Genomic DNA, 24,030 nt, shown 5'->3' with positions numbered 1-24,030 from the left:
CAGCTCTGGATCAGACCTTTTCCTCTGTGAAGAGAACACATGGATTTACTGGAGCGGTAGCCTATGACAGGGTTAGCCTGGTGGAACCACCCTGATCACACCGTTCACCTTTCTATTTCACTTCATATATCAATCATCTTTTAATTAGTGATAATACGTAAAGTGAATGAGAATGGTGAGTGCAGCGATAGGTCTGTTTCCACCAGGCTATGCCAGGGCAAGAGACTGAAATGAGACTTGATATACTCTCTTGTTACTAGACAGTGCCACTGTGTGGTTGATTTGTGTACTGCACAACATTATCATAAACAACAGGGGCCTTTTAAGTGTGGCATTCCTCATTGTAGGTACCACAGAACCAGAATGAGATTCTATTTGGTAGGTACATGTTGCTACGTAAAATATTGATAAAACAATAATAAAAGCCTATATAGATAATACATGATAAAAAAGTTACCTGAGACAGTTGTTGTAGAACGACTCTTTTATTTTGTAAAAGAAAACTTTTTAAGTTACTTCTAGCTTCGCCTTTGACACAATCATCTCGCGTTTCACATGATTTTATTTTCATTCGTTTTAATAAATTAAAATGGTACATTATGCATGCAATACCGCATTAGCCGTTGAGTTGTTCGTCTTCCACAAAAAGTATCAACACAAAATGTCCTTAAAGAGTTCTGATGAAGCTGCTTGGAAAAGGACCGTTGGAGAATTAGTCACAGCATGAAGCGATGTACATGGTTGTGGTTGCATAGTACATGGAATTTCCTCATTTTAAAACAGCATGCTTTTTGTATTGCACATTACTGAAACTTTAGTATACTGACATTTCTGTAGACTGAAACGTTTTGTTGTTCCAAGTTGTCCCGTCGAGGACCGTAGTTTCTTAATGAGAATGCAAGTATACAGCAAATAGCATCTCTCAAAGACATTATGTACATGTATTTATTTATTATAAAAATAATCACCAGCAAAGATGTTTCTTTTACTTTTTCCTATATTGAGATACATTTTTGATTTTTTCTTATTTTTTGTACATTTTTACCAAAGAAAAAAACATTTAACTGTTTTAAATGGTCTGGTTGAGTTTAAACCCATGTTATTTCATCAAATAAGGAGAATTGTAATTCAACTTAATTTAGAGGCAAAAATGTAGCCTCTTCATTTCTTACAAGAAGACAAAAGAAGAGTACAGGACACGTGCTTTTTTTTTCTCAGATCAGTAACAGAGACCTTTAGAAATTATATCTACACCATTCAAAGAACAAATGTTTTCTTTCCAGGGCATTCATAGGAAAAAGAGAGAGGTAAATTTTCATTTCCAGTCAATTCAGAAAATCTATTGGAATTCAGTTAATTAATTGTTAATAGAAAAGGAGATCCCCCCCAATGTTTCAAAAAGGGCTAAGACATGCTACACCCAGTAGCAGTAACCCGACCTTAAGTTACCAAACCCTCACAGACTGGTCTGGGGACTCTGGTGGGACAGAGGTCAATGGGCTAGAAAATCCCTCTGATTGTCTCAAGCAACAGAGCTGAATCTTAGTTCTGGTTCTTGGTTCTGGTTTTTAATGGACAGTGAATAACTCCCCATTCAATCAGCCAACACTCCCTTTGGCCTGAATCACAATATGACAGAGAAGCATGCTCATAAACAACAGCAGATGTACTTGTATTATTTTTTCTTCTTCGTTTTACAGTCTATTGTTTTCAGTCAGTGAACAAACTAGCATAAGAGACATAGATATGAGCAAGGAAATCAACTGGCTCTAGAATGTTAAGGCACCACCTGCCGCGGGTGCTACAAATGTCACTACAGTACCTTCGACTCTATTGGAGGGAATTACACTAAAAGACAGCTATAACAAGTTAACTCTGCACATCTCTCTAACAATGTCTCAGAATACGCTGCCCCAAGAACTCACTCTCCCAGGATGCACAGCGAGGGGCCACCATCTCCATCATGGTCAAAGCTCCAGTTTAGATGACCTATCCACCGCAGGGAAAACCCTGGTCCTGGAGGGTGGTTGTGTCTCTGTGACCGACCGGGTTCGAACCCGGGCCTCCTGCACGCCAGAAGTGTCTATTTGCCCACTAAACTAAAGCCTAGGCATTGGATCGGCGAGCCAATGCAACTAGTCACCGAACCCCCTTGGGTACAACTGCATGCTTCTCATCTCAACAAAAACTCCAAAAACCCACAATTACTGAAGAAAAATTGTTGCTAGAAATAAACTAACCAAATTAATTTCTTCCATTTCCATGTTCATCTATTTAAATACCCCCAAAAAGTTCAGATAATCCACTCTCAAGTAATTAGACTGCACCTATTTTGCACCAATGTGTGCTCTCTCTCGTTACACACCCTCTATTTTACACAGGGATATTCCTACCAAAGGGAGCATTACTTTTTCAAGTCAGGGAAAACATGCCAGCTACACAGAGAATCAATGATCATGATGCAAAGGACCCTGGGAAGACACAATCCAACGTTAGTGGAGCAGCATGGACGGTCATCCAATCACGAGGCTGGCCAGAGAGAAACACAGGAAGTAGCATGGACGGTCAACCAATCACGAGGCTGGCCAGAGAGAAACACAGGAAGCAGCATGGACGGTCAACCAATCACGAGGCTGGCCAGAGATGAGGCGAACTCTGATTGTTTGACACCCCTGCTTCTTGTTATAATACCTCTACGAGTCTCTGACACAACCGAATCAGAGCAGCGAAAAATACTGAGATATGCAAAGTATCGACTGTTGCCGAAGAAAGGCCAAGCTAGACAGGTGTTCAAATGGCACATTCAGTATCTGACATGTGAAAGCACTTGTTAACAAAACAACCAAATACTCCACATGCTCCTCTCAGGAATCAGTAAAGGTCTGGAAAAATACCACTGCCAGTCATGGTGGGGCAGGTCTATTATACAACTCCCCATGACAACAGACATGTACTGTAAGTGAATATATTGACGATACTAGCGAAACTCTCTCAGTCAGCATGCAAACAACTGAACGGTCTGGGGACTTTCAGCAGTGACTCCACCACTTGCTATGGCGACTCATGGGGGGGGGGGGGGGGGGGGGGGGTACACATGTACCCACAATCTAACCATGCTAGCTAAAATAGCTTAGCTTGTTGTTAGCTTAGCAAAGTCCAAATCTCAATCTCATACTGCTTTCCTCTTCCACTCATCTCTTTGTTTGGGGAACACAGGAACTAGGAAAGTCCCCTTGTGAGGGAAAGCAACTCAGTCATATGAGTTGTATTAACTCAGTTATGTAGCATTAGCATCATGTCCTTCTTCCTCATCCTGACCACATTGCTTAACAGGGGTCCCTGCCAGTGCCAAGGCAAGACTGAGAGACAGAATGGGAATGAGAGGTGATTGGAGGTTTTGTTCAGGAGGGAAGTAAAACAAATAATCGAAAACAACAGAATTGGACACAATATTTTGAACGGGAACCATTTTGACTCTGTTGCCACCAGAGAGTTGACTTGAGGCCTATAAGGGTTGTGAAGCTGGGACGTCATTCGGGCTCAAAGCCTGTGCCGGGAGTCGTGGCTGTAGCTACCCGGGGAGGAGCGGTTGCGGTGGGGCTTGTAGGAGTCTTGGTAGGGGTCCTGGTAGTCCTGGTGGTACGGGTCTTGGTCTCGGCTGTGCTGTGAGCCCGACGACATGCGGTTGCGTCCCTTGTGCGCCCGCTCGTTGTGGTAGTTCTCGTCGGCGGTCATCAGGTTGCGACGCTCGTTGGGCGTGGAGTGGTCTCCCGTGTGGTTGCTGTGTTGTCTTATTCTTTGAGTCTGCTGGTTCACCTCATACACACACAAACAACCCCTTTTTGTTACATTTCTGTATGTTACACTGGGCACTAATCAACTCATCTAACTGAGGACAATTAACTGTCTCCCCTTAAAGGGACATCACACTCCAAACTCAACATTTTTGGACCAACTTTGATTTTGGAGTGTAATGTCGCTTTAACCCCATAGCGCTGTAGCTATCTGTTGATGACCAACCTGCAGTCCAGAGATGGTGGTGGGGTAAGGAGTGAGGGCGGTGGGACCCAGGTTGCGTCCCAGCAGGGGGTTGAGCGGCGTGGCCATGGAGGTGTGTGTGGCCTTCCAGTAGGCCTCCAGATACTCAGCCAAGTGTTCACACGCATCCTCCAACTGGTTCTCATCCAGGATGATGTCAAACATCTCCTGTTAGAGGGGGTGAAGAGAGGGAGAGAGTGAGAGAGGGAGAGGGAGATGGAGAGTGAGTGAGGGGGGAGAGGGAGTGAGAGTGGGAGATGGAGAGGGAGTGAGAGAGGTAGTGAGAGAGAGGGAGTGAAAGATGGAGTGAGAGAGAGAGGGTTTGGTGAAACAGGCTCGCATGATGAGTAATGTGGCATTAGAGCTGAGCTGACTTGTTAGCTCCCTAAACTAATGCCTAGGCTGTTTTGTACTTTACAGAAAACCTGGGTTCAAACCTCGGTCAGTCATATTGTCATTTTGTCACTTGATTGTTAATATACCGTTTCAATGGCCCTGTCTTGAATCAACCTCAAGCAACCCCAGGGAGACATTGTTGAGACATTGTTCATGTAGAAAGAAGACACCTTGAAAAGGAGCAATGGGTGGTGTAGATTAAAGAGACAGTATGCTGGGTGGTGTAGATTAAAGAGACAGTATGTTGGGTGGTGTAGATTAAAGAGACAGTATGCTGGGTGGTGTAGATTAAAGAGACAGTATGCTGGGTGGTGTAGATTAAAGACACAGTATACTGGGTGGTGTAGATTAAAGACACAGTATACTGGGTGGTGTAGATTAAAGATACAACATGCTGTTAGAGAGTCACTCACCGGAGGACACTGGGCCAGTTTGTCAGCTGCCACCAGCTGTACGTTCAGATGCTTGCTCTGGGACTTCCCTCTGGACTTGACCAGCCTCTGCAGAACCTAGACGGTGGGAAGACATTTAAATATGTGTTAGATAGTGTCAGACCTCTGTTCAAATGGTCCTGCTCTTTTCTAACTAATAATGTTATATCTACACACGTTTTTTACGGGAACACTGCTTTTCACATCTTTAACCAGGCAAACCGGTCAAATAGAATCATTTAAAATAAATGAATCATCCGTTAGATAGATTAAAGTGTATTTGTCTGATAACAATACACATGTATAACTCTAAAAGCCCTCCACTGATAAACCAATCAGAGTCTAAGCATGTTGACATTCATTTTCAAAAGGTCACAGTGCCTCAGTAGGTTATAGCGTACTGTATAATTGACGATGTTGACGGTTCTGTGAGTTGTTTTAGATGATGTGTCTGCTTCCTGGTCATATAATAGTATCATTACCTATAGTAGACATGGGTGTGTTTCAAATCACATGACCCTCCAGTCCCTACCTTGGGCGAGGAGACCTTGACATGGACGATGATGGGAGCCAACGAGGTCTTGAGCAGCTGGGCTGGGTGATTGATGGTGTCTGCGTCCAGGATCACCAGCTGTAGGGACCTGGCCAGCTCAAAGATCCTCTCTATCTCACTCTGCACCTCCGCTTGGAGAACAGGATGGAAACAACACAAGACTTTAGAATACAACTTTATTGTCCATTCAGGATGGACATTTTACTTTGGCATCACCGTACAAGAATCCTACACACTGAAAACAGTCAGTTTTCGTCCAGCATACACTATATATACGTAAACAAACGGTACACACTGACTCCCATTCCTTCATTGCATTCCCAATACATTGATTCATTCAAGTGGTGTCTAGTATGTCTAGTATGGACACTGGAACGTAAGCCAATGAATACGTTGAGCATTTGATTGAGCCTGTCTGGAGAGCCAGGTGGGCGGAGTTTGCACTTTTGGGACTATTCCATTGATTCCATTGTGGGAGGTAAGCTCAATCAAGCGAAATCATTCGTCTTTAGCCGGGTCTAGCTACAGAGGAGAGTAGGCAACCGTCTTCGATACACAAGGACAACTCAAAAGACTCCTACAGTAAAATAGATACATTATGGAGGTACATACCTAAACTGGACCTGGTGTTTGATCTCTCGATGATGGCCCGCTTGCTGGGGTTATTCAGAACAGACCTCTTGGCTAATGATATATCTGCTGTGACTCGTGTGATAGATATCCTGAAATGGTCAAACAAAGACACCAATTTAGGCTTTTTTTTAAATATTTTTTTTTACCTTCATTTAACTAGGCAAGTCAGTTAATTTTCAATGACAGCCTAGGAACAGTGGGTTAACTGCCTGTTCAGGGGCAGAACAACATATATGTATGTACCTTCTCAGCTCAGGGATTTGAACTTGCAACCTTTCGGTTACTAGTCCAATGCTCTAACCACTAGGCTACCCTGCCGCATTCAGTGGATAAATACTGTAAACCTTATTTTGCAGACAGACACTCCTTTACTGAAGCTCTATTCCATGTGAATTTCGAGGCCAATCTATCTCGAAGGGCTTCATAAGTCCACTCATTTGAGTGGAACCGAGTTTAAAAATAAACAGACAAAATAAAAAAATAAAGAAGGAAGGAAGAGCACGCTTTCATTTTACCTGCCGTCAAATCTATGCTTGAGGAAGTCAAAGAGTGCTTTCTGCATCATATCCGTCACCTGTGGAGAAAGAGAAGCCAAAAGAGGGGAAATAGTGGAGAGAGAGAGAGATTGGGAGAGAGTGAGAACGAGAGTGAGACAGAGAGAGACAGAGAGAGAGTGAGAGAGACAGAGAGAGAGAGACAGAGGGAGACAAAGTGAGACAGAGAGAGAGCCAGAGAGAGAAAGATAGAGAGAGAGAGAGAGAGAGAGAGGGAGAAAGAGAGACAGAGAGAGAGGGAGACAGAAAGAGAGGGAGAAAGAGAGAGAGAGACAGAGAGAAAGAGAGAGAGAGGGAGAAAGAGAGAGAGACAGAGAGAGAGGGAGACAAAGAGAGAGAGAGAGGGAGAAAGAGAGTATGGTTAAAAAAGAGAACATTTAACTCTAACAGCCATGACATCAAGCAAACTTCCTGGGAAAACATGGTGCTAAGATGTCCCATGACGACAGCCTACGTGCAACGAACCATTTATCATTCTAACAATTCTATTCTAGTAGTTCTGATATTCAGTAATTTGACAGGGGGATACTGAAAATCATATCAAACATGCTATTTCATTTAATAGAGTTCTACCCTGATACTAAACAACTACAACTTCTACTGGATGAGTGCAATAGTGAAGCAGGATTTGGGGTCAATTCCATGATATTACATTTTTTATTTAACTGAGCAAATCACTATCAGTCAACTCACTAGATAGATTCATATTATGTTACTGAAATGCAAAGGACAATCCTCATAGTCAACAATAGACTAATTTCAGCCTAAAATGGATCTCCTGACATGACTGAAGTTAGATGGTATCATGGAACTGGTCAGAGGCCTGCCAGTAAGGATGGTGGCCTATACAAAGATCCTTTAGTGGCTGGTTTAACAGCAGTCTAGTCTAGACACACAGTGATGCTGCTTTCAGGGGTTCTCCTTTCTACTCTCTCTTCTCTATCTCTCCTCTCTCTTATCTCTTCTCTCTTCTCTCCCTTCTTTCCTTTCTCTACTCTATCCCTCCTCTCTCTTCTCTCTCTTCTCCTCTCCTTCTAATTTCAAACGTTACTCTACTTCTGATGCTGAGCGTTTGCACCCAGAAGGTTGTTACCGTGGCAACAGAGCACACTGTGGGATGAGGCGACTGATTGTGTACCCTCCATGCAAGGAGAGAAAGAGAGAGAGGGAGAGAAAGAGCGAGAGGAAAGAAACTCCCTGTACTATGGTGTTCTGAGAATGACTAGAAAAAACATCAACAAAGCACCTCACTCAGCAGTCTAAATATAGACTCTAGTAGAGCTCTAACAGGCCTGTGTCAACACAATATTAGAAAAACATTGCGTGCATATAAACATGAATGATTATAAACATGAAGTCAATAGAAACATCATCCAGCCATGAGGAGATCTTCTCTCAATGAGATGTGATCATGACAGCCGCAACAACAATCATTTAACATAATGCACTGTTAATGTCATTCCACCAATGGGAGCTCTAGGATGGGCCCCGTGGGAGGAGTCAGAGGATGATCATGTGACTCGATGGCCGCCACTGCTGCTGCTTACCTCATAGCCCTTGAGGGAGGGCCCCACCAGCACCACAGGCCTCATGGATGGCACCACGTCGTAAGGGGGGACGTGTTCAGTCTGTAACAAAGTAACAAAGGAATCAGTGGAGCAGGGGGGAGGGGGCCTCTACTCAAAACCCATTGGATGAGAAGTCAGAGGGGAGGGACCTTTTACCTTCTCATCCAATGGGTTTTGAGAATGAGATGAGGAGAGAGGACGCAAGGAGTCAAGGAAATGCAATTGAGATTTTCCCACAGTAATAAAATGGGATCGATGCACACCACAGTATGGGATGTATGGATCATTGGGACAGCACAATCTGACTCAAATCTATTTCAAATGTTGTTTCTTTCTTTACCTTTATTTAACTAGGCAAGTCAGTGAGTAGGATGTTAGATGGGAAGTTAGATGGGAAGGGATGTTAGATGGGATGTTAGATGGGATGTTAGATGGGAAGGGATGTTAGATGGGATGTTAGATGGGAAGTTAGATGGGAAGGGATGTTAGAAGGGATGTTAAAAGGGATGTTAGATGGGATGTTAGATGGGAAGTTAGATGGGAAGGGATGTTAGATGGGATGTTAGATGGGAAGTTAGATGGGAAGGGATGTTAGATAGGATGTTAGATGGGAAGTTAGATGGGAAGGGATGTTAGAAGGGATGTTAAAAGGGATGTTAGATGGGATGTTAGATGGGAAGTTAGATGGGAAGGGATGTTAGATGGGATGTTAGATGGGATGATAGAAGGGAAGTTAGATGGGAAGGGATGTTAGAAGGGATGTTAAAAGGGATGTTAGATGGGATGTTAGATGGGAAGGGATGTTAGAAGGAATGTTAGAAGGGATGTTAGATGGGATGTTAGATGGGATGTTAGAAGGGATGTTAGATGGGATGTTAGATGGGAAGGGATGTTAGAAGGGATGTTAGATGAGATGTAGGATGTGCACTGTACTATTGTAATGTAGACAGCTATAGTTGATGGAGACAGTTTGGTTTTACCATCACCCACTTACCACTTTTTGTTTCTGCTTTCCTGTGGAGTAAAACAAAACAGAATTGTCAATGTCTTGTAGTATTGTACTGTATCATAAGTCACCATAACTTGTCAGGTCAGAGACCTGATGATCCTGCGATGATCAGAATGTGATTTACAGGAAATACATTTTCAACCGAGGATTATAACTGACACACGAAATAAACATATACCCTTTAGATTCATCATCAAACATATAAACATGATCCTAATATCCTATGAGGCATATTCACAAAGTCACATGACTGAAGTTCAGGGGGGGTCAAAGTCTTGTCGATGGTTTCACCCTGTGGTAAGCCAAGTCTCAGAGCGCCTGCAGTCCTCAACTGGAGGAAGAGGATGGGAGAATACACTATATATATACACTCTATGGATCCACAACCCAGCAGGCAAAAGTTGGTATGGGATGTTATAATGGCATCATATTCTGGTTGTAAACTGGTTTTGTTGTTGTTGAGAAGTCTGATAACTGTATTACAACCAATGTTAAATTGACATCATATTCTGGTTGTAAACTTTCATACTTTGGTTGGTATCTGTTCAGATTACAACCAGTTAAAGACGTCTTTCTCCGATTGCTAAAAAGACGTCCAGAAAAACGTCCTTTTACAGCCATAATACAACTTGACCATGATGTCACAAAAAGACGTCACAACGATGTTGTTGCAACCAGTTTTGCCCGCTGGGAATCATTTATCTTAGGTTCTATGGAGAGACATGGGAAGGCTTAAGCAATCCTTGTTCTACGTCTCATGTTGCCTTGACAAAGTTGTCTAGTTCTTCTCTAACCTAGCGGAGGGCCAGTAGGGGCGGACAACGTCCCCCCATCATGTCTAAGAGGCTCTCACCTGCAGAGGAGATAAGGGGTCTGATCGAGGCGGACACCTCATCCTCTACACTTGAGGAAGAATTGCCTCCAGACTTACTGGAAAAGACAAGAGGGAGATAAAAAGAAACACAAGAATCACAGAATTAATGTGGCGAACGGCGACGGGGTTCTAAATGCAGAATCCAGGCCTTATAGGGTGAACGAAGGACTCGAGGTGAGCCTCTCAACTCATCCCAAGTCTAGTCCTCTCATTACGCTGAATTAGTGTTAAAACTGAACAGGCCTAGTGCCGCGAATGGCTCTGAAGGCTAGTACGCACACGAGACAAACCACTGGTGACGGGAGCTTCCAGAGCGATTAAACAGACAGAGCAGCTAGGTCGCTAGAAGAACCAAAGCATTACTGATTATTAAGGTCAGAGACCTTAGAAATATTTAGGTTGTTCTATTGTGGATATGGATGGAGAGAAATGTAATTATTCATAATGATCTGTAACACTTCCTATGAGTACCCTCTTTATAACACATCATAAGCACATTTATAACCAAATGAGTTGTACTAATTTGACTCATTTGTCGTAACCCGAATCAGTTTTACTAAACTAAACATAGCACTGCTGGCCCCTTCCTAACCCCCTTCCCTGGGTAACAAGGTCTCTGACTGAGCGAGAGAGGACTGGTGATGGGCTGCCTTACCCTTGGACTCGCCCTCTCTTCTGTTCCTGCTGGATGCGGATGTTCTCTAGCTTTAGGGGACTGGGGATGAAGCCGATCTCACAGCCCTCCTTGACCAGCCGGCCGATCCACCAGTCGTTGTTGAACTTCTGGATGGGTTGGGGGTGTGGTTGAAAAATCAGTTTCAGTACGTTTAAACAGGCAGTCCTCATTTGTCTTTTGACCAATCCGATCAGTTCTGAAAAAGATCTGATGTGAAAGATCTGATGTGATTGGTCAAAAGACCAATTAGTGTAAGAAAAGATCAGAATTGGGCTGCCTATCTAAACGCAGCCAAAATGACATGAACATAAGGAAATAAGCAGTTTTATCTAGTTTGAACAGACAGTGAGTGTGTTTCAGAACACAGGTACTAAATTCAGTGTATATGCCTTGCTGTTGTCATGACTGTCCACGAGAATCCAAATAGGTCAGACCCCCTCTCATCCGCAGTGGGCGGGAGGAAAGAACTAGAACGGGATTAACAATTCAAGTCCTGTTGTAAAGATTTAGGTCTCCCTCTCCAAATTCACCATAGGGTTGTGCTTTGTCTCAACAGACCTTTTTCCCGCTGAAACTCTAACATGTTCAAAAGCAACTACTGGAACAATATTTCTAACATAGAACGCGGGGAATGGTCAGAGGTGATATATAGAACACTAATGTCATTTTGTTTGTTATTTTGTGATGTCATTAAAAAATGTTAAATGTTACTGTAACTTGGAAAGTAAACCCACGACATGTATGAAGTTTCCATACTATGCGTTGTGCATGTAATATAAAAAATGATACGTGTTTTTGTTAAGAGAGGGATGTGATTCGAGAAGCTATATGAGATCATTGTTTTTACACAACTTTGTACAAATGACAAGTAATGCCCCAGAGTGAGAGCGGGTCAGCATGACGGAACCACCCCTTTTGCAACAAACTATATAAATGAACACAATAGACCAGAAAAGCGTCAAGCTGCAGCTTTACGTTTAAAGTGGTTTGAACTGTGACTATCAACACGAGGTAGAGACGATAGTCACCTCCTGGACAATCACTGGTACGGCTGATTAGCTGTCCTAAGTAAAGTATCTTAGCAAATTTAAGTAGGACCATTATACTACTCTGCTCAAACCATCGTATTATGCTACTCTCATCACCCCAATGGGAACCATCGACATGGCTGGCTAGCCTATCTTCAAAGAAGCATATTCAATATCGAATGTAATGAAAATAAACTGTGTAGTTCTGTGCAGGACTGCACGACAAGTCACCGGATACCAGAAAACTACAAAGAAGAACAACAGTAGACTTGTTGGAACCCTTTTGGAAAATCAGAGCCTTAAAAGCATGTCACAAAAAGGCCCAACTCCTTTTGCAAGTCGACCATGTCCACCGAGAGATCCGGCAAACCAAGCGGGCGGCGGGTCATGTGCAAAGTATATGGTTACTGTAAGTGAGAGTAGTTTCTGAAAGTACCAATGTTAAGTGTCTCTGTCCCCCCCTCTCCCTCCATCTCTTTTGTAACAAGCAGCCACGTTGTTGTCATTCCGCTAGGGACCTGTTTTGAGCGTATTAGGTTTCCAGTCAATAACCGATGCAAAGTGTGTATGTTTATCCTGAGTTCTCATTTAATTAGCTAGTAAATAAATAATTTAACCAATTTGTGTAGTACTGAATCATAAGTAAGGCTGGGGTTTTTGCAGATGCATGGAGGTTACGACTGTTCAGAATGAAGATATGATACGAGGTTATGATTAATAAGTTTATAGATGTGATAGGTAAAGACCTTCAGTGTTTAATTCGGGAGATGGTAACTCTTTAAAGAACCGCTCTCGTGGTGCCCCAGATCCTAATGAGTTAATTGTTACATGACAAATTTAATCGGATAACAATTAAACATAGTTAGGTAATTAGATAAATGTCTTCAGATTAATGTTAAAGTCAAGTCACGACACTGTTGTAATAGTGGTTGATAACGGCCCTGGGTCAAATACATATCAAATTCAGGAGGCTGGTGGCACCTTAATTGGGGAGGACAGGCTTGTGATAATGGCTGGAGTGAAATGAGAGGTATGGTATCAAATACATCAATCACATGGTTTCCAGGTGTTTTATACCATTCCATTTGCAATTATTATGAGCCGTCCTCCCCTCAGCAGCCTCCGTTGATTCTGATTGCTATGCTAAATCTAGTTTGTCTGGTACAATGGTATAGTCCGAAAACTGCACACTCTGACCTAAATCATTTGACATTGAAAAGTACTTCACAAATGTATTTTATTAAAATCTGGTTGATCGTTTGCCACAGTTCAACCTTGTCTCTTGTGACAAAAAACATTACCTCCTTTATGTGAAGGAAGTCCTTAGCATCGAATGAGATGGCGGTTGCTGGTACCGGCACGTCCTCGTCCAATGCTCCACAGTAGCTGACGTTGGTCTTCACAGCAAAGGCCACGGCTTTAGCCTTTGGGAGAGAGAGAGGGACAAGATTTAGTCAGAGAGCCGCAAAGTATGAACTTCAGTTCACATGAATGAACTATGGCTTACAAGGCTTAATAAAGCCTTCATAAACCCTTTATAATGCCTACATGGATGATTCACAAATAATTTATAAGCAAATGTCATACAATATAAGGGTGCTATAACAGATCCTTACATCTGCTTCTTTGCCAATTGTGCCATAACCCTTCTACCATCCTTTACATAGTACAGTCTTCTTGCTGCACAAGTCCAGCTACTACCCTCATATTTCACTTAAAACTTTAAAAAATGTTTTATCCTTACTGAACACAACCTAGTGAGGTATCTCTCTCTCTGGGTCTCACCTTGGCTCTCTCCAGCTGCACGGTGGCCTGCTGCTCCTTCTGCTCTCGGGTCTGGGCCGGGGCCTGGGTCCCCGGGGCCCCTTGGCTCGGGCTCTGGCCCTGGACCTGCCCCGGCACCTCCCGCTCCTCCTCCAGAGAGACATCCGAGTCCGATGGTCTGCTTGTGTAGGAATCAGCTGAGCCCTGCAATACAACAGGACAGGGACAGACAGGAAGACAGCAGCTGTCACCATGATCACACAGCCAGCATCATCATCACCAGGACGTCACCAGGTGGAGGAGGTTGTAGGATGACGTTCTACAGTACCCATAATGCTCTGTAACTGTATCCAGTTTATCTTACTAAACAGAGGTGAGGTGATTTGGAATTGATTGATTCATTAAAAAAAAAAATGTGGGGGGAGCATTTTCTACTCTCCTCACCCACGTACGAAAGGTCACTTTTGAGACTTTTTTCAGTGAGAACTTGAAACTGCCCATGGAGGTTATAGTTTCAAATGATTTGGAAGACTATTTCAAAGAATGGCAGCTGAGTACAAATACCACTATTTAATACCACTAATTAATACCACTATTACATCTAAAAAGAACAACGTCAGTTTCACTCCTTCTAGTGGAATAGTTATGGTTATCCCGGACTAAGTTAAAGTAGTTAAATAGGTACCTGGGGACAATACTGTTGGGTCTGTGGACAAGCTGATGTACGAGACTCACTTTAATCTGAGAGACTCTCTCCTCCACTTTGACCTATCGGAGGCTTTCAAAGTGGGAATGGTCAAGATGAGTACGTGCTGGAAGTTTCAGAATAATCCTGACTAATATATTCTGAGATGACTGCAGTTTATTTTTAATTATCTTGGGGGCACTTTTGTACCAGGAAGAGCATGTCTTGTGATGAGCTAGCACCACCTGAGACTTGATTGCCCAGATGTTTGATTACCACACATGACCACCAGTTGGTTATACATGACCACTGGTTACACATGACCACCAGTTGGTTATACATGACCACTGGTTACACATGACCACTGGTTACACATGACCACCAGTTGGTTACACATGACCACTGGTTACACATGACCACCGGTTGCTTACACATGACCACCGGTTGGTTACACATTACCACCGGTTGGTTACACATTACCACCGGTTGGTTACACATGACCACTGGTTACACATGACCACTGGTTACACATGACCACCGGTTGGTTACACATGACCACTGGTTGCACATGACCACCGGTTGGTTGCACATGACCACCGGTTGGTTACACATGACCACTGGTTGGTTACACATGACCACTGGTTACACATGACCACCGGTTGGTTACACATGACCACTGGTTACACATGACCACCGGTTGGTTACACATGACCACCGGTTGGTTACACATGACCACTGGTTACACATGACCACTGGTTACACATGACCACCGGTTGGTTACACATGACCACTGGTTACACATGACCACCGGTTGGTTACACATGACCACTGGTTGGTTACACATGACCACCGGTTGGTTACACATTACCACCGGTTGGTTACACATGACCACTGGTTACACATGACCACTGGTTACACATGACCACCAGTTGGTTATACATGACCACTGGTTACACATTACCACTGCTTACACATTACCACCGGTTACGCTCATATGTGAGCAGTGGCCCATAGGTAGCCAGACTGACCAGGAAGGGAAAGGGGGATACCTAGTCAGTTGTTCAACTGAATGCATTCAATTGAAATGTGTCTTCTGCATTTAACCCAACCCCTCTGAATCAGAGAGGTGCGGGGGGCTGCCATAATCGACAGCCACATCTTCGGCGCCAAGGGAACAGTGGGTTAACTGCCTTGTTCAAGGGCAGAACGACAGATTTTTACCTTGTCAGCTCGGGGATTCGATCCAGCAACCTTTCGGTTACTGGCCCAACGCTCTAACCACTAGGCAAACTGTCCCCGAAGGTTGGCTGTGACTGGAGCGTGAGTTAAAGTATTGACCCAAGCCTTGGCCTTAGAAGAACAGAGAGTGAATCTACTAAAGATAATCCAATTGGGGAACAACATTAACTCAAGTGTGTGTGTATGTGTGTGTGTGTGTGTGTGTGTGCCTGTGTATGTGTGTCAATATCGCTTTAGGAACGTAGAAAGTCTCGCAGTCTGCTAAAATCCACAGACGCTAGTCATAGTACAGCACTTTTTTTACAACAGACAAGCTATTTCTTGGGCTTACTTCAGCACGGGCTCTATTGAATTGTGTGGGCCAATCACTAAATGCCAGGTCTGGGAAACAAAAAACGAGGAGGTTTGCTTATTTAGAAAAATAAGTGATTGCTCTGAAAAAAAAAAGAAATTGCATCTTGAGTCAATGCTATTAAGAAACAGATGCTGATATAAATTAATAGATCACATTAAGGTTCTGTGATAAAAGTACTATGAGCCTAATTATTAATCACAATCATTAAATGTTTTTTACCGGGTGTAACCTTTATGGCACAAACACACGACACAAATCAACCTGCACGGCTCTTGTTCAAAGTATTTCTGTTAGTAATAGTAAAAGCTCCCTGTCTTATAACAGTGTGCTATTTGTGAAGCACTCACAAGCACCCAACTGACATACAGTATATTATAAGAACACCCTGTTAGAACAATCCCCCCCCCCCCCACACACACACACACACACACACACACACACACACACACACACACACACACACACACACACACACACACACACACACACACACACACACACACACACACACACACACACACACACACACACACACACATACTACCACCCAGCTCTTCTAGTGTTTTTGTAAACATTTATTCTCACGCCCCCCTCAACAAATATTATGTTCCTTTATATATATTCATTATATATCTGAATAAATAATTATAGCCGGTTGCTGATCAGTCGATATATACAAAATGGATAACGGGGTATATGGGTAGTTAGATGGGTGCATTTTGGGGTACAGAATCTCTTCACGGACATATTGTATGACTGCCGGGCTTCCAACGGAGCACTGACGTGACTCATGTCTATCTGACTCCAGTATATGACATCACAACGCACGCTCCTCTCTGTCCTCTCTGTCCTCAGCAGCAGAAATACAACACACTGCTGTTGCCGGGTGTAAAAATAGAAGCTTTGGCCCTTTAAACAAAGGCAGTAAATGCAGCAGGGCTATACCCTACATTTGGAGAGGCTGTGATATGAGGATACATTATACAATCATAACCTCACGCAGGGAGCGACACGGCCCTCTGGGGGATAGGAATTAGCATTTACACACTGCTCTTCTCTCGCTATATAATACTATCTCCATCTTTGTGCTCCTACGTGTGCTGTGCATTAAATGGATGGCTACAGTGTACATTGTATAGCTATCATCAGCCATTGAAATGTGCTGATGATATGATGCAGCTATTCAGATGCATTGGGCTGATGCTGACAGACACATATTGCTACTTATTCTTATACACATCATCACTAATTACACTCTCACGACTGTGTGCGCGCACACACACGTCTGACTCTGTCTTCTCCTTACATTGAACCCCCCCCCCCCCCCCCCCCCCCCCCAGCGGAGACCGCGATCCTTCCATCTACAGCATGAGACCGTCAGCTTACCTACAGTAAGCCCTGTGTTTGTGTGTGCACCACAGCTGAGCCACCTCCATCGACAAACACAAACACACACGCTCAAACACACACACACACACACACGATCTGAAGCTAAAACCCCCCCACCACTCACCGCCTCCGAGTCTTCAAATCCATGCAGGTACAAATTGTCATACATGGAGGTCTGCTATTTCCAAAAGCACCTCTAGAAGAATAAAAGGAAGAGGGGGAAAAAACGAGAGAGCGGAGGAGGAGGCTGTAGTGGAGGAGGGGGAACAGGAGGAGGAGGAGGAGGAGGGAGCCACCACAGAACACAGGATGGATGGGGGGATGACGGTAAAAAACAAATCCCTCCTTTTTCGGCTGGAAGAGGAGAAGGGGTAATAGCAGTAGCAGAGCCAGCCTGTTTGGTTTCTCCTAGGCTGCTTGGTTTCCCCTAGGCCTGCTTGGTTCCCCCTAGGCCTGCTTGGTTTCCCCTAGGCCTGCTTGGTCGATGGTTGTGCGTTAGCCCGAGCCTGGATGCTACTGGCTCACATTATAAAGCAGAGAGGCTCTCCCTAGAGGCAGCCCAATCCTGGCATTTCATCAGCCCTTCTAAACACACCGAACGGAGCAGCATAGAGAATCCTTCCTCAATATCAGCACCCGATGACAAAGCCAATGTGCAGCAAGTCGATTGGCTGTGCAGCAAGCCGATTGGCTGTGCTGCCCTCCACTCAGCTTGGACGCACACGCACTCTCTCCTTGACTGAGGGAGTATAGGAAGAGGGGGATGACAGCAGCATCATTCTCTCTCTCTCTACCCATCTCTCTCTCCCTCCCCTCTTTCTCTCTATCCATCTATCTCGTTCTGTCCATCTCTCTGTCCCCTCCTCTCTTTCTCTCTATCCATCCATCTCTCTCTGTCCCCTTCTCTTTCTCTCTCTATCCATCTATCTTTCGCTCTCTCGCCTCCTCTTTCTCTCTCTATCCATCTCTCTTCCTTCTTTCTCTCTATAATCCATCTTTCTCTCTCCCCTCTTTCTCTCTATCATCCATCTTTCTCTCTCCCCTCATCTTTCTATCTCACCCCTCTTTCTCTCTATCATCCATCTTTCTCTCTCCCCTCATTTTTCTCTCTCTCCCCTCATCTTTCTCTCTATCATCCATCTTTCTCTCTCCCCTCATATTTCTCTCTCTCCCCTCTTTCTCTCTATCATCCATCTTTCTCTCTCCCCTCATCTTTCTCTCTCTCCCCTCATCTTTCACTCTATCATCCATCTTTCTCTCTCCCCTCATCTTTCTCTCTCTCCCCTCTTCTCTCTTATCATCTATCTCTATCCCTTCCTCTCTATCCATTTATCTCTCTCTCCCCTTTCTTTCTTTCTATCCATCTCTCTCTCTCTCTCTTCCAGTGTATAGGCTAAGCACCACAGATATAACCAGAATATAAAACAAAAGGAGCTGTAGAGTATAGAGGATAACCAGAATATAATTGACTTAGTCCAAAATGTTTTTCTGTACCACAATGTATTGCATGTTATAATTGTAAGCCTTCATTCTGATAGTCACATTATCATTTTGATGCTTATTTAAGTGTATCCGTTTCTAAAATAAACAAGGGACAAAAGACAAATAAGAAAATAGCAGGTTCATAAAATCTACTGGACCTTCTTATGGAAAGACACACTAGTAGAAATATTTTAAATAAAGACATTGGCCTGTAGATATATTTTACACAGTATTTATATTATAAAAATATATGTAAGTGTATCTGCATAATAAGTTCATGAAATAATAACAAAATGATGAGTGCTGGCCAACCCTCCTCCTAGAGAGATAGGTACAGTAAAGCTTTTGCTCCAGCCTTGATGAAACATCATTGTACTAATCAGCAGCTCATCAGCTCCTTGATTAGCTGAATCAGCTGCGTTAGAGTGGGGTTGGAGAAACAACCTGCATACTCTGTTGCTCTCTATCTCTCTAGAACAGGGGTGGGTAACTCCAGTCCTCGGGGGGCCTGATTGGTGTCACAGTTTTGCCCCAGCTAACACACCTGACTCTAATAATCACCTAATCGTGATCTTCAGTTTAGAATGACATTTGATTAATCAGCTGTGTGTGCTAGGGATGGAGAAAAAGTGTGACACCAATCAGGCCCTGGAGGACTGGAGTTGCCCACCCCTGCTCTAGAAGGATCTGTCCTGGGGCTGCACAATGAAGGTGATTTGGTTGGTTTCCCCAGGTCAGCAACATATGGATGACTGATGACTGCTTTTCCAGTGACTGTTCTCTGGCTGTTCCCTCATCCTGGTTAGCTGTTAACTCCCTGCTGTAGTATGCCTCAAGGACCAATTCATGGTTCAATTCAACTGGGCTATGTAAAAGCACTACTCAGATGCTTCCAAGAAGTGTGTCCTTGTTGTGTGCATGTTTGTTTGTGGCTGAATCTGTCTCTCTGTCAGTGTGGGTTCTCATCCCAGAACGTTGTGTTTCATCCCAGAAAGTTGTGTTTCATCCCAGAAAGTTGTGTTTCATCCCAGAAAGTTGTGTTTCCTTCCAGAAAGTTGTGTTTCCTTCCAGAAAGTTGTCCACTCCCCTATGCCCTTGGTCACTCCCCATCACAGATCCGAGAAGACATGGCTAGGTGTAAGCTGGCAACAGCTCCAGCTAGTTTCCGCCATATTGCTTTCACCTATCCAGTCCTATCAGATCTGTGAAGAGGTAGTGAACGAGGACATTGGGAAGGGATCATCTTTCTGGAATTTAACCCATCCCAGCCTACCTGTGGTATAGGGTGAAGTTGCCCCTTTACGCTGATCTTCAGTCAGTTTTCCATTTCCCCCACTAATGGTTAAGGTTAGGATTGGGGGAGGGGATCCTAGATCTGTACCTAGGGGAAACCCCCAGGGGCCCTACCTGTCTGAGGATGAAGCTTGTGGAGGTGGTGCTGCCATCAGACCTCTTCAATCGGCTTCGCCTGGAGTAGGTCCCTCGGTTCACCTGTGTGGGATCAGACAAACAGCACAACCAACCAAGTCCTTCTCAAGGGGAATCAAGCTAAAGAACAACACAAACATGAACAGAAAAAAACAACAATACATATTGGTACAGTAGACAGCAGTTGCTGATGGAATTGCTTTCCGTGTTACATCTTACCTATATTACATAGTTGTATTCTATTCTATTATATTATATTCTGTTCTATAACTTGGTATGTGTACTCCGAGTCTGTATTTTATTTATTTATTTATTTATTTTATTTCACCTTTATTTCACCAGGTAGGCAAGTTGAGAACAAGTTCTCATTTACAATTGCGACCTGGCCAAGATAAAGCAAAGCAGTTCGACACATACAATGACACAGAGTTACACATGGAGTAAAACAAACATACAGTCAATAATACAGTATAAACAAGTCTAAATACGATGTGAGCAAATGAGGTGAGATAAGGGAGGTAAAGGCAAAAAAAGGCCATGGTGGCAAAGTAAATACAATATAGCAAGTAAAACACTGGAATGGTAGATTTGCAGTGGAAGAATGTGCAAAGTGCAAAGTAGAAATAAAAATAATGGGGTGCAAAGGAGCAAAATAAATTAATTAATTAAATACAGTAGGGAAAGAGGTAGTTGTTTGGGCTAAATTATAGGTGGGCTATGTACAGGTATTCATGTCATAAGAATGAATTCCCCTCAAACATGACCACAAATTGGGGAAAACAGTATTTCCCATTGACCCCCAATGTAAAAGAGTCAACTTAGTCACCATTTTTTTGTTATACAGAAATAACAAAACAATCTGAAGAGCTGCTGTGTTGTTCAATGTACAAGTAACCAGGTCAAAAATCCTGACCTATGGTTTGCAATGCTCCCATGTATGGAAAACGAGCCTGCGAGAAGACCTCTGTGGCTTCAGGCTATTCACTGTGGAAGAGTGGGGAATTGTGGAGACCCAGTGTCCAAGTAGACAACACTCTATGTGTGTGGATAATATTTCATCACAGGTAAGACATTTAACTTGTTTAGTAGTCCGTTTTTATCTCCACTCACTACTTGTAAATTTATAGTCCATTCATTTGTGTTGTTGGTCTTGGATAGCTTAATGTTCTGGTTGGTAGCTAGCTGGCACTCAGTCACATGGCTAACGTTAGCGACATAGGACGATGCCTCAGGACTACCTGGCCTGATGACTCCTTGCTGTCCCCAGTCCACCTGGTCATGCTGCTGCTCCAGTTTCAACTGTTCTGCCTGTGGCTATGAAACGCTGACCTGTTCACCGAACGTGCTACATTGTCCCAGACCTGCTGTTTTCAACTCTCTCGCTCTACCGCACCTGCTGTTTCAACCTCTGAATGCCGGGCTATGAAAAGCCAAGTGACATTTACTCCTGATTTACTGACCTGTTGCACCCTCTACAACCACTGTGATTATTATTTGACCCTGCTGGTCATCTATGAACGTTTGAACATCTTGGAGAACAATCTGGCCTTAATGGTCATGTACTGTTATAATCGCTACCCGGCACAACCAGAAGAGGACTGGCCACCCCTCAGAACCTGGTTCCTCTCTAGGTTTCTTCCTAGGTTCCTGCCTTTCTAGGGAGTTTTTCCTAGCCACTGTGCTTCTACATCTGCTTTGCTTGCTGTTTAGGGTTTTAGGCTCGGTTTCTGTATGTATCTGCTGATGTAAAAAGGGCTTGATAAATACATTTGATTGATTGATGAGGGAAGTTCTACAATATTAGGTTTTTCTAAGTAGTGTTAATGCTTCGGAGCAGGCAATGTTGAAAAGTTATCATTAGACATGTTGTACTTTTCTTAAATGTAGTTTTGTAATTGTTTAAAACAAGCAGACAACAAGATAATTGTGTTTGAATAAGTCTAGTTTTTCCTGTGAACCAATGGGGTAACCAAGGTAACCATGGGTTGTTTTCCCCACTGGTGGGCGGGGCCACAACATTCTATTTAATACCAACTGGGAGTATCAATTAGTCTATCTATTCTATATATTGATATCAGGAGATTCCTGTCGCATTTGTCCTCTGTGATCCTGTCAGGCTATGGAAGACTGTGTGTGTGTGTGTGTGTGTGTGTGTGTGTGTGTGTGTGTGTGTGTGTGTGTGTGTGTGTGTGTGTGTGTGTGTGTGTGTGTGTGTGTGTGTGTGCACATGAGGCAGGGGAGTCTCAGTGTGAGAACTATCAGAGCAGCCCGGTGACATCGCCCCCCATAGGGCAGACATGACACTGACGGCAACATGACACCTACAGGCCAATTACAACCCCCCAATCACAACCCCCCACTCTGTCTCTAGCCAGCCAATGTCATCCCAACATAGGAGAGATGTAACTTACTGTAGATCTGTAGTAGTACTAGTAATGTTATGTAGGCTAGCAATATGTCCACGATAACATTGAAATTCAAGGAAACATAATGATCTATAAGGGTTGCAAAATTCTGGTAACTTTCCCAAAATCCTGGTTGGAACATTCCTGGAATCAGGAGGGAAAATGCAAGAAATCCAAAAACCTCCAATCAGGATTTATGAAAACCCTGAGGATTTTGGGAAGATTTTCGGAAATTTTCAACCCTATCTATAATGAAGACTTTCACTGTTTCCGACTTTCATTAGCAAGTCTCTAAAAGGGCCAAATATAGGCCCATCCTGAACCTCTAAGGGGCAGGTTAATTATCTAGCAGTGATTTGCTCCACTTATGGCTAAGTCTCCAGAGTTAGTAGCAATGTCACTATTAAAATATCAGAACCTACTTTTCCCATGAATCTACACCAAATAGGGCCATCTTAACTGGGTCACGTTAGTCACTGGGTGTCCCTTTGTCTTGTATTGCATCTTGCTGCGGTGTGGCCATAATTAGGTGAAAACACTTGGTTAGAAATCACATAGGCTAGGGGAGGAAATAACACGTTACATGTTTCATAAAACCAGAAAATAGAAAATAGGGCATGTTGTCTGTTCAACACCTTACCAAATGTGACTTAGAGCACATGCATTACTTAGTCTAGTAATTACTAGGTGAAGCTAGGATATGTTGGATACTCTTCTTTGATTTAAAACAACACTCAGTAGCCTAGACACTAAATATTGAGATTGTATGATAAAACATTCCAAAACAGCATGAGGCACGGTGTGTAGTAAAACAAGGAATTAAAAAAGTGCCAAAGTTGTTTTGCTTGAAAACAAAACTGTTTCTGAGGAGAATAGTTACAACTGTCTATCTTCTCCCGTTGGTGTGACCTACCTGAAAGCTGGTCGCTTGGATGCCCTCGCCGATCTTATTCCGAATGTAGATGTGTCGAGACTGCATTTCGGCCAGAACATCGGTCCAAATGGGTGGTTGCTGCCTCTCTGGCCCAGCCCAGTGGAAGTGTGGTGGAGTGTGGTGTACTTGCTCCAGCTTCAAGCCCCTGCAATATCCTCTTGTACTAGTCGAACAACTCGTCCTGCTCTTCACCTTGTGACAGGTGCTCACGGCGCGCGCGCACTGGCTGCAACTGCTGCTTCGCGCCACTGCAACTCGCTCGAGCCTCTACAGCGGAAGTGAGAGGAGATGACTTCTTTACATCTTCACCGGAGAAAATATGGTTAGCAGCGTCTTTTGGGATTTAATCCCATTGTGCGCGTCAGTGGGTTTATTCTTGTGGAAAAAGTTGTACATTTTGTCACTAGGCTAATTATTATCGGTTTGCCGAAGGCATCTTCCTAAACAATTGACAATCCCATGTCTGTTTCAGCCCCAAAGCGGCCCTGCCACTTGCTATAAAGCTGAGAGATGGAGCTGTGGAATTGTAACCTAACCATGCTCAAAGTCATAGACAGCTTGTATGGATACAAGGACTGACAGTCCATCC

General features: G+C 43.6%; 1 protein-coding gene across 4 annotated transcripts; it reads right to left on the bottom strand.

Moving 5' to 3' along the window:
- Nucleotides 1-472: 472 nt before the first annotated feature.
- On the bottom strand, nt 473-23,599 carry LOC110527259 (voltage-dependent L-type calcium channel subunit beta-4). Of its 4 annotated transcripts, XM_036951751.1 has the most exons (14): nt 23,421-23,599; nt 20,082-20,165; nt 13,546-13,728; nt 13,062-13,184; nt 10,712-10,839; nt 10,036-10,112; nt 9,168-9,187; nt 8,153-8,233; nt 6,567-6,625; nt 6,031-6,140; nt 5,398-5,549; nt 4,848-4,943; nt 4,021-4,206; nt 473-3,819 (listed from the first exon to the last, which is right to left on the bottom strand). In XM_036951751.1, exons 1-14 carry the CDS (start codon nt 23,484-23,486, stop codon nt 3,541-3,543), a joined length of 1,644 nt encoding a protein of 547 aa, XP_036807646.1. In that variant the 5' UTR covers nt 23,487-23,599; the 3' UTR covers nt 473-3,540. The 4 variants fall into 4 exon arrangements, with proteins under 4 accessions (XP_036807646.1, XP_036807643.1, XP_036807642.1 ...); XM_036951748.1 differs by lacking the exons at nt 20,082-20,165; nt 23,421-23,599 and adding an exon at nt 17,317-17,968 and having other exon boundaries at nt 473-3,816; XM_036951747.1 differs by lacking the exons at nt 20,082-20,165; nt 23,421-23,599 and adding an exon at nt 17,317-17,967.
- Between the last annotated feature and the right edge of the window lie 431 nt (nt 23,600-24,030).

This window comes from Oncorhynchus mykiss, chromosome 18, assembly GCF_013265735.2.
Source record: "Oncorhynchus mykiss isolate Arlee chromosome 18, USDA_OmykA_1.1, whole genome shotgun sequence".
In the NCBI taxonomy this organism is placed as follows: Eukaryota; Metazoa; Chordata; class Actinopteri; order Salmoniformes; family Salmonidae; genus Oncorhynchus; species Oncorhynchus mykiss.
The sequence above is the reverse complement of the archived record's forward strand: the minus strand, read 5'-3'. Positions and strand labels throughout refer to the sequence as shown.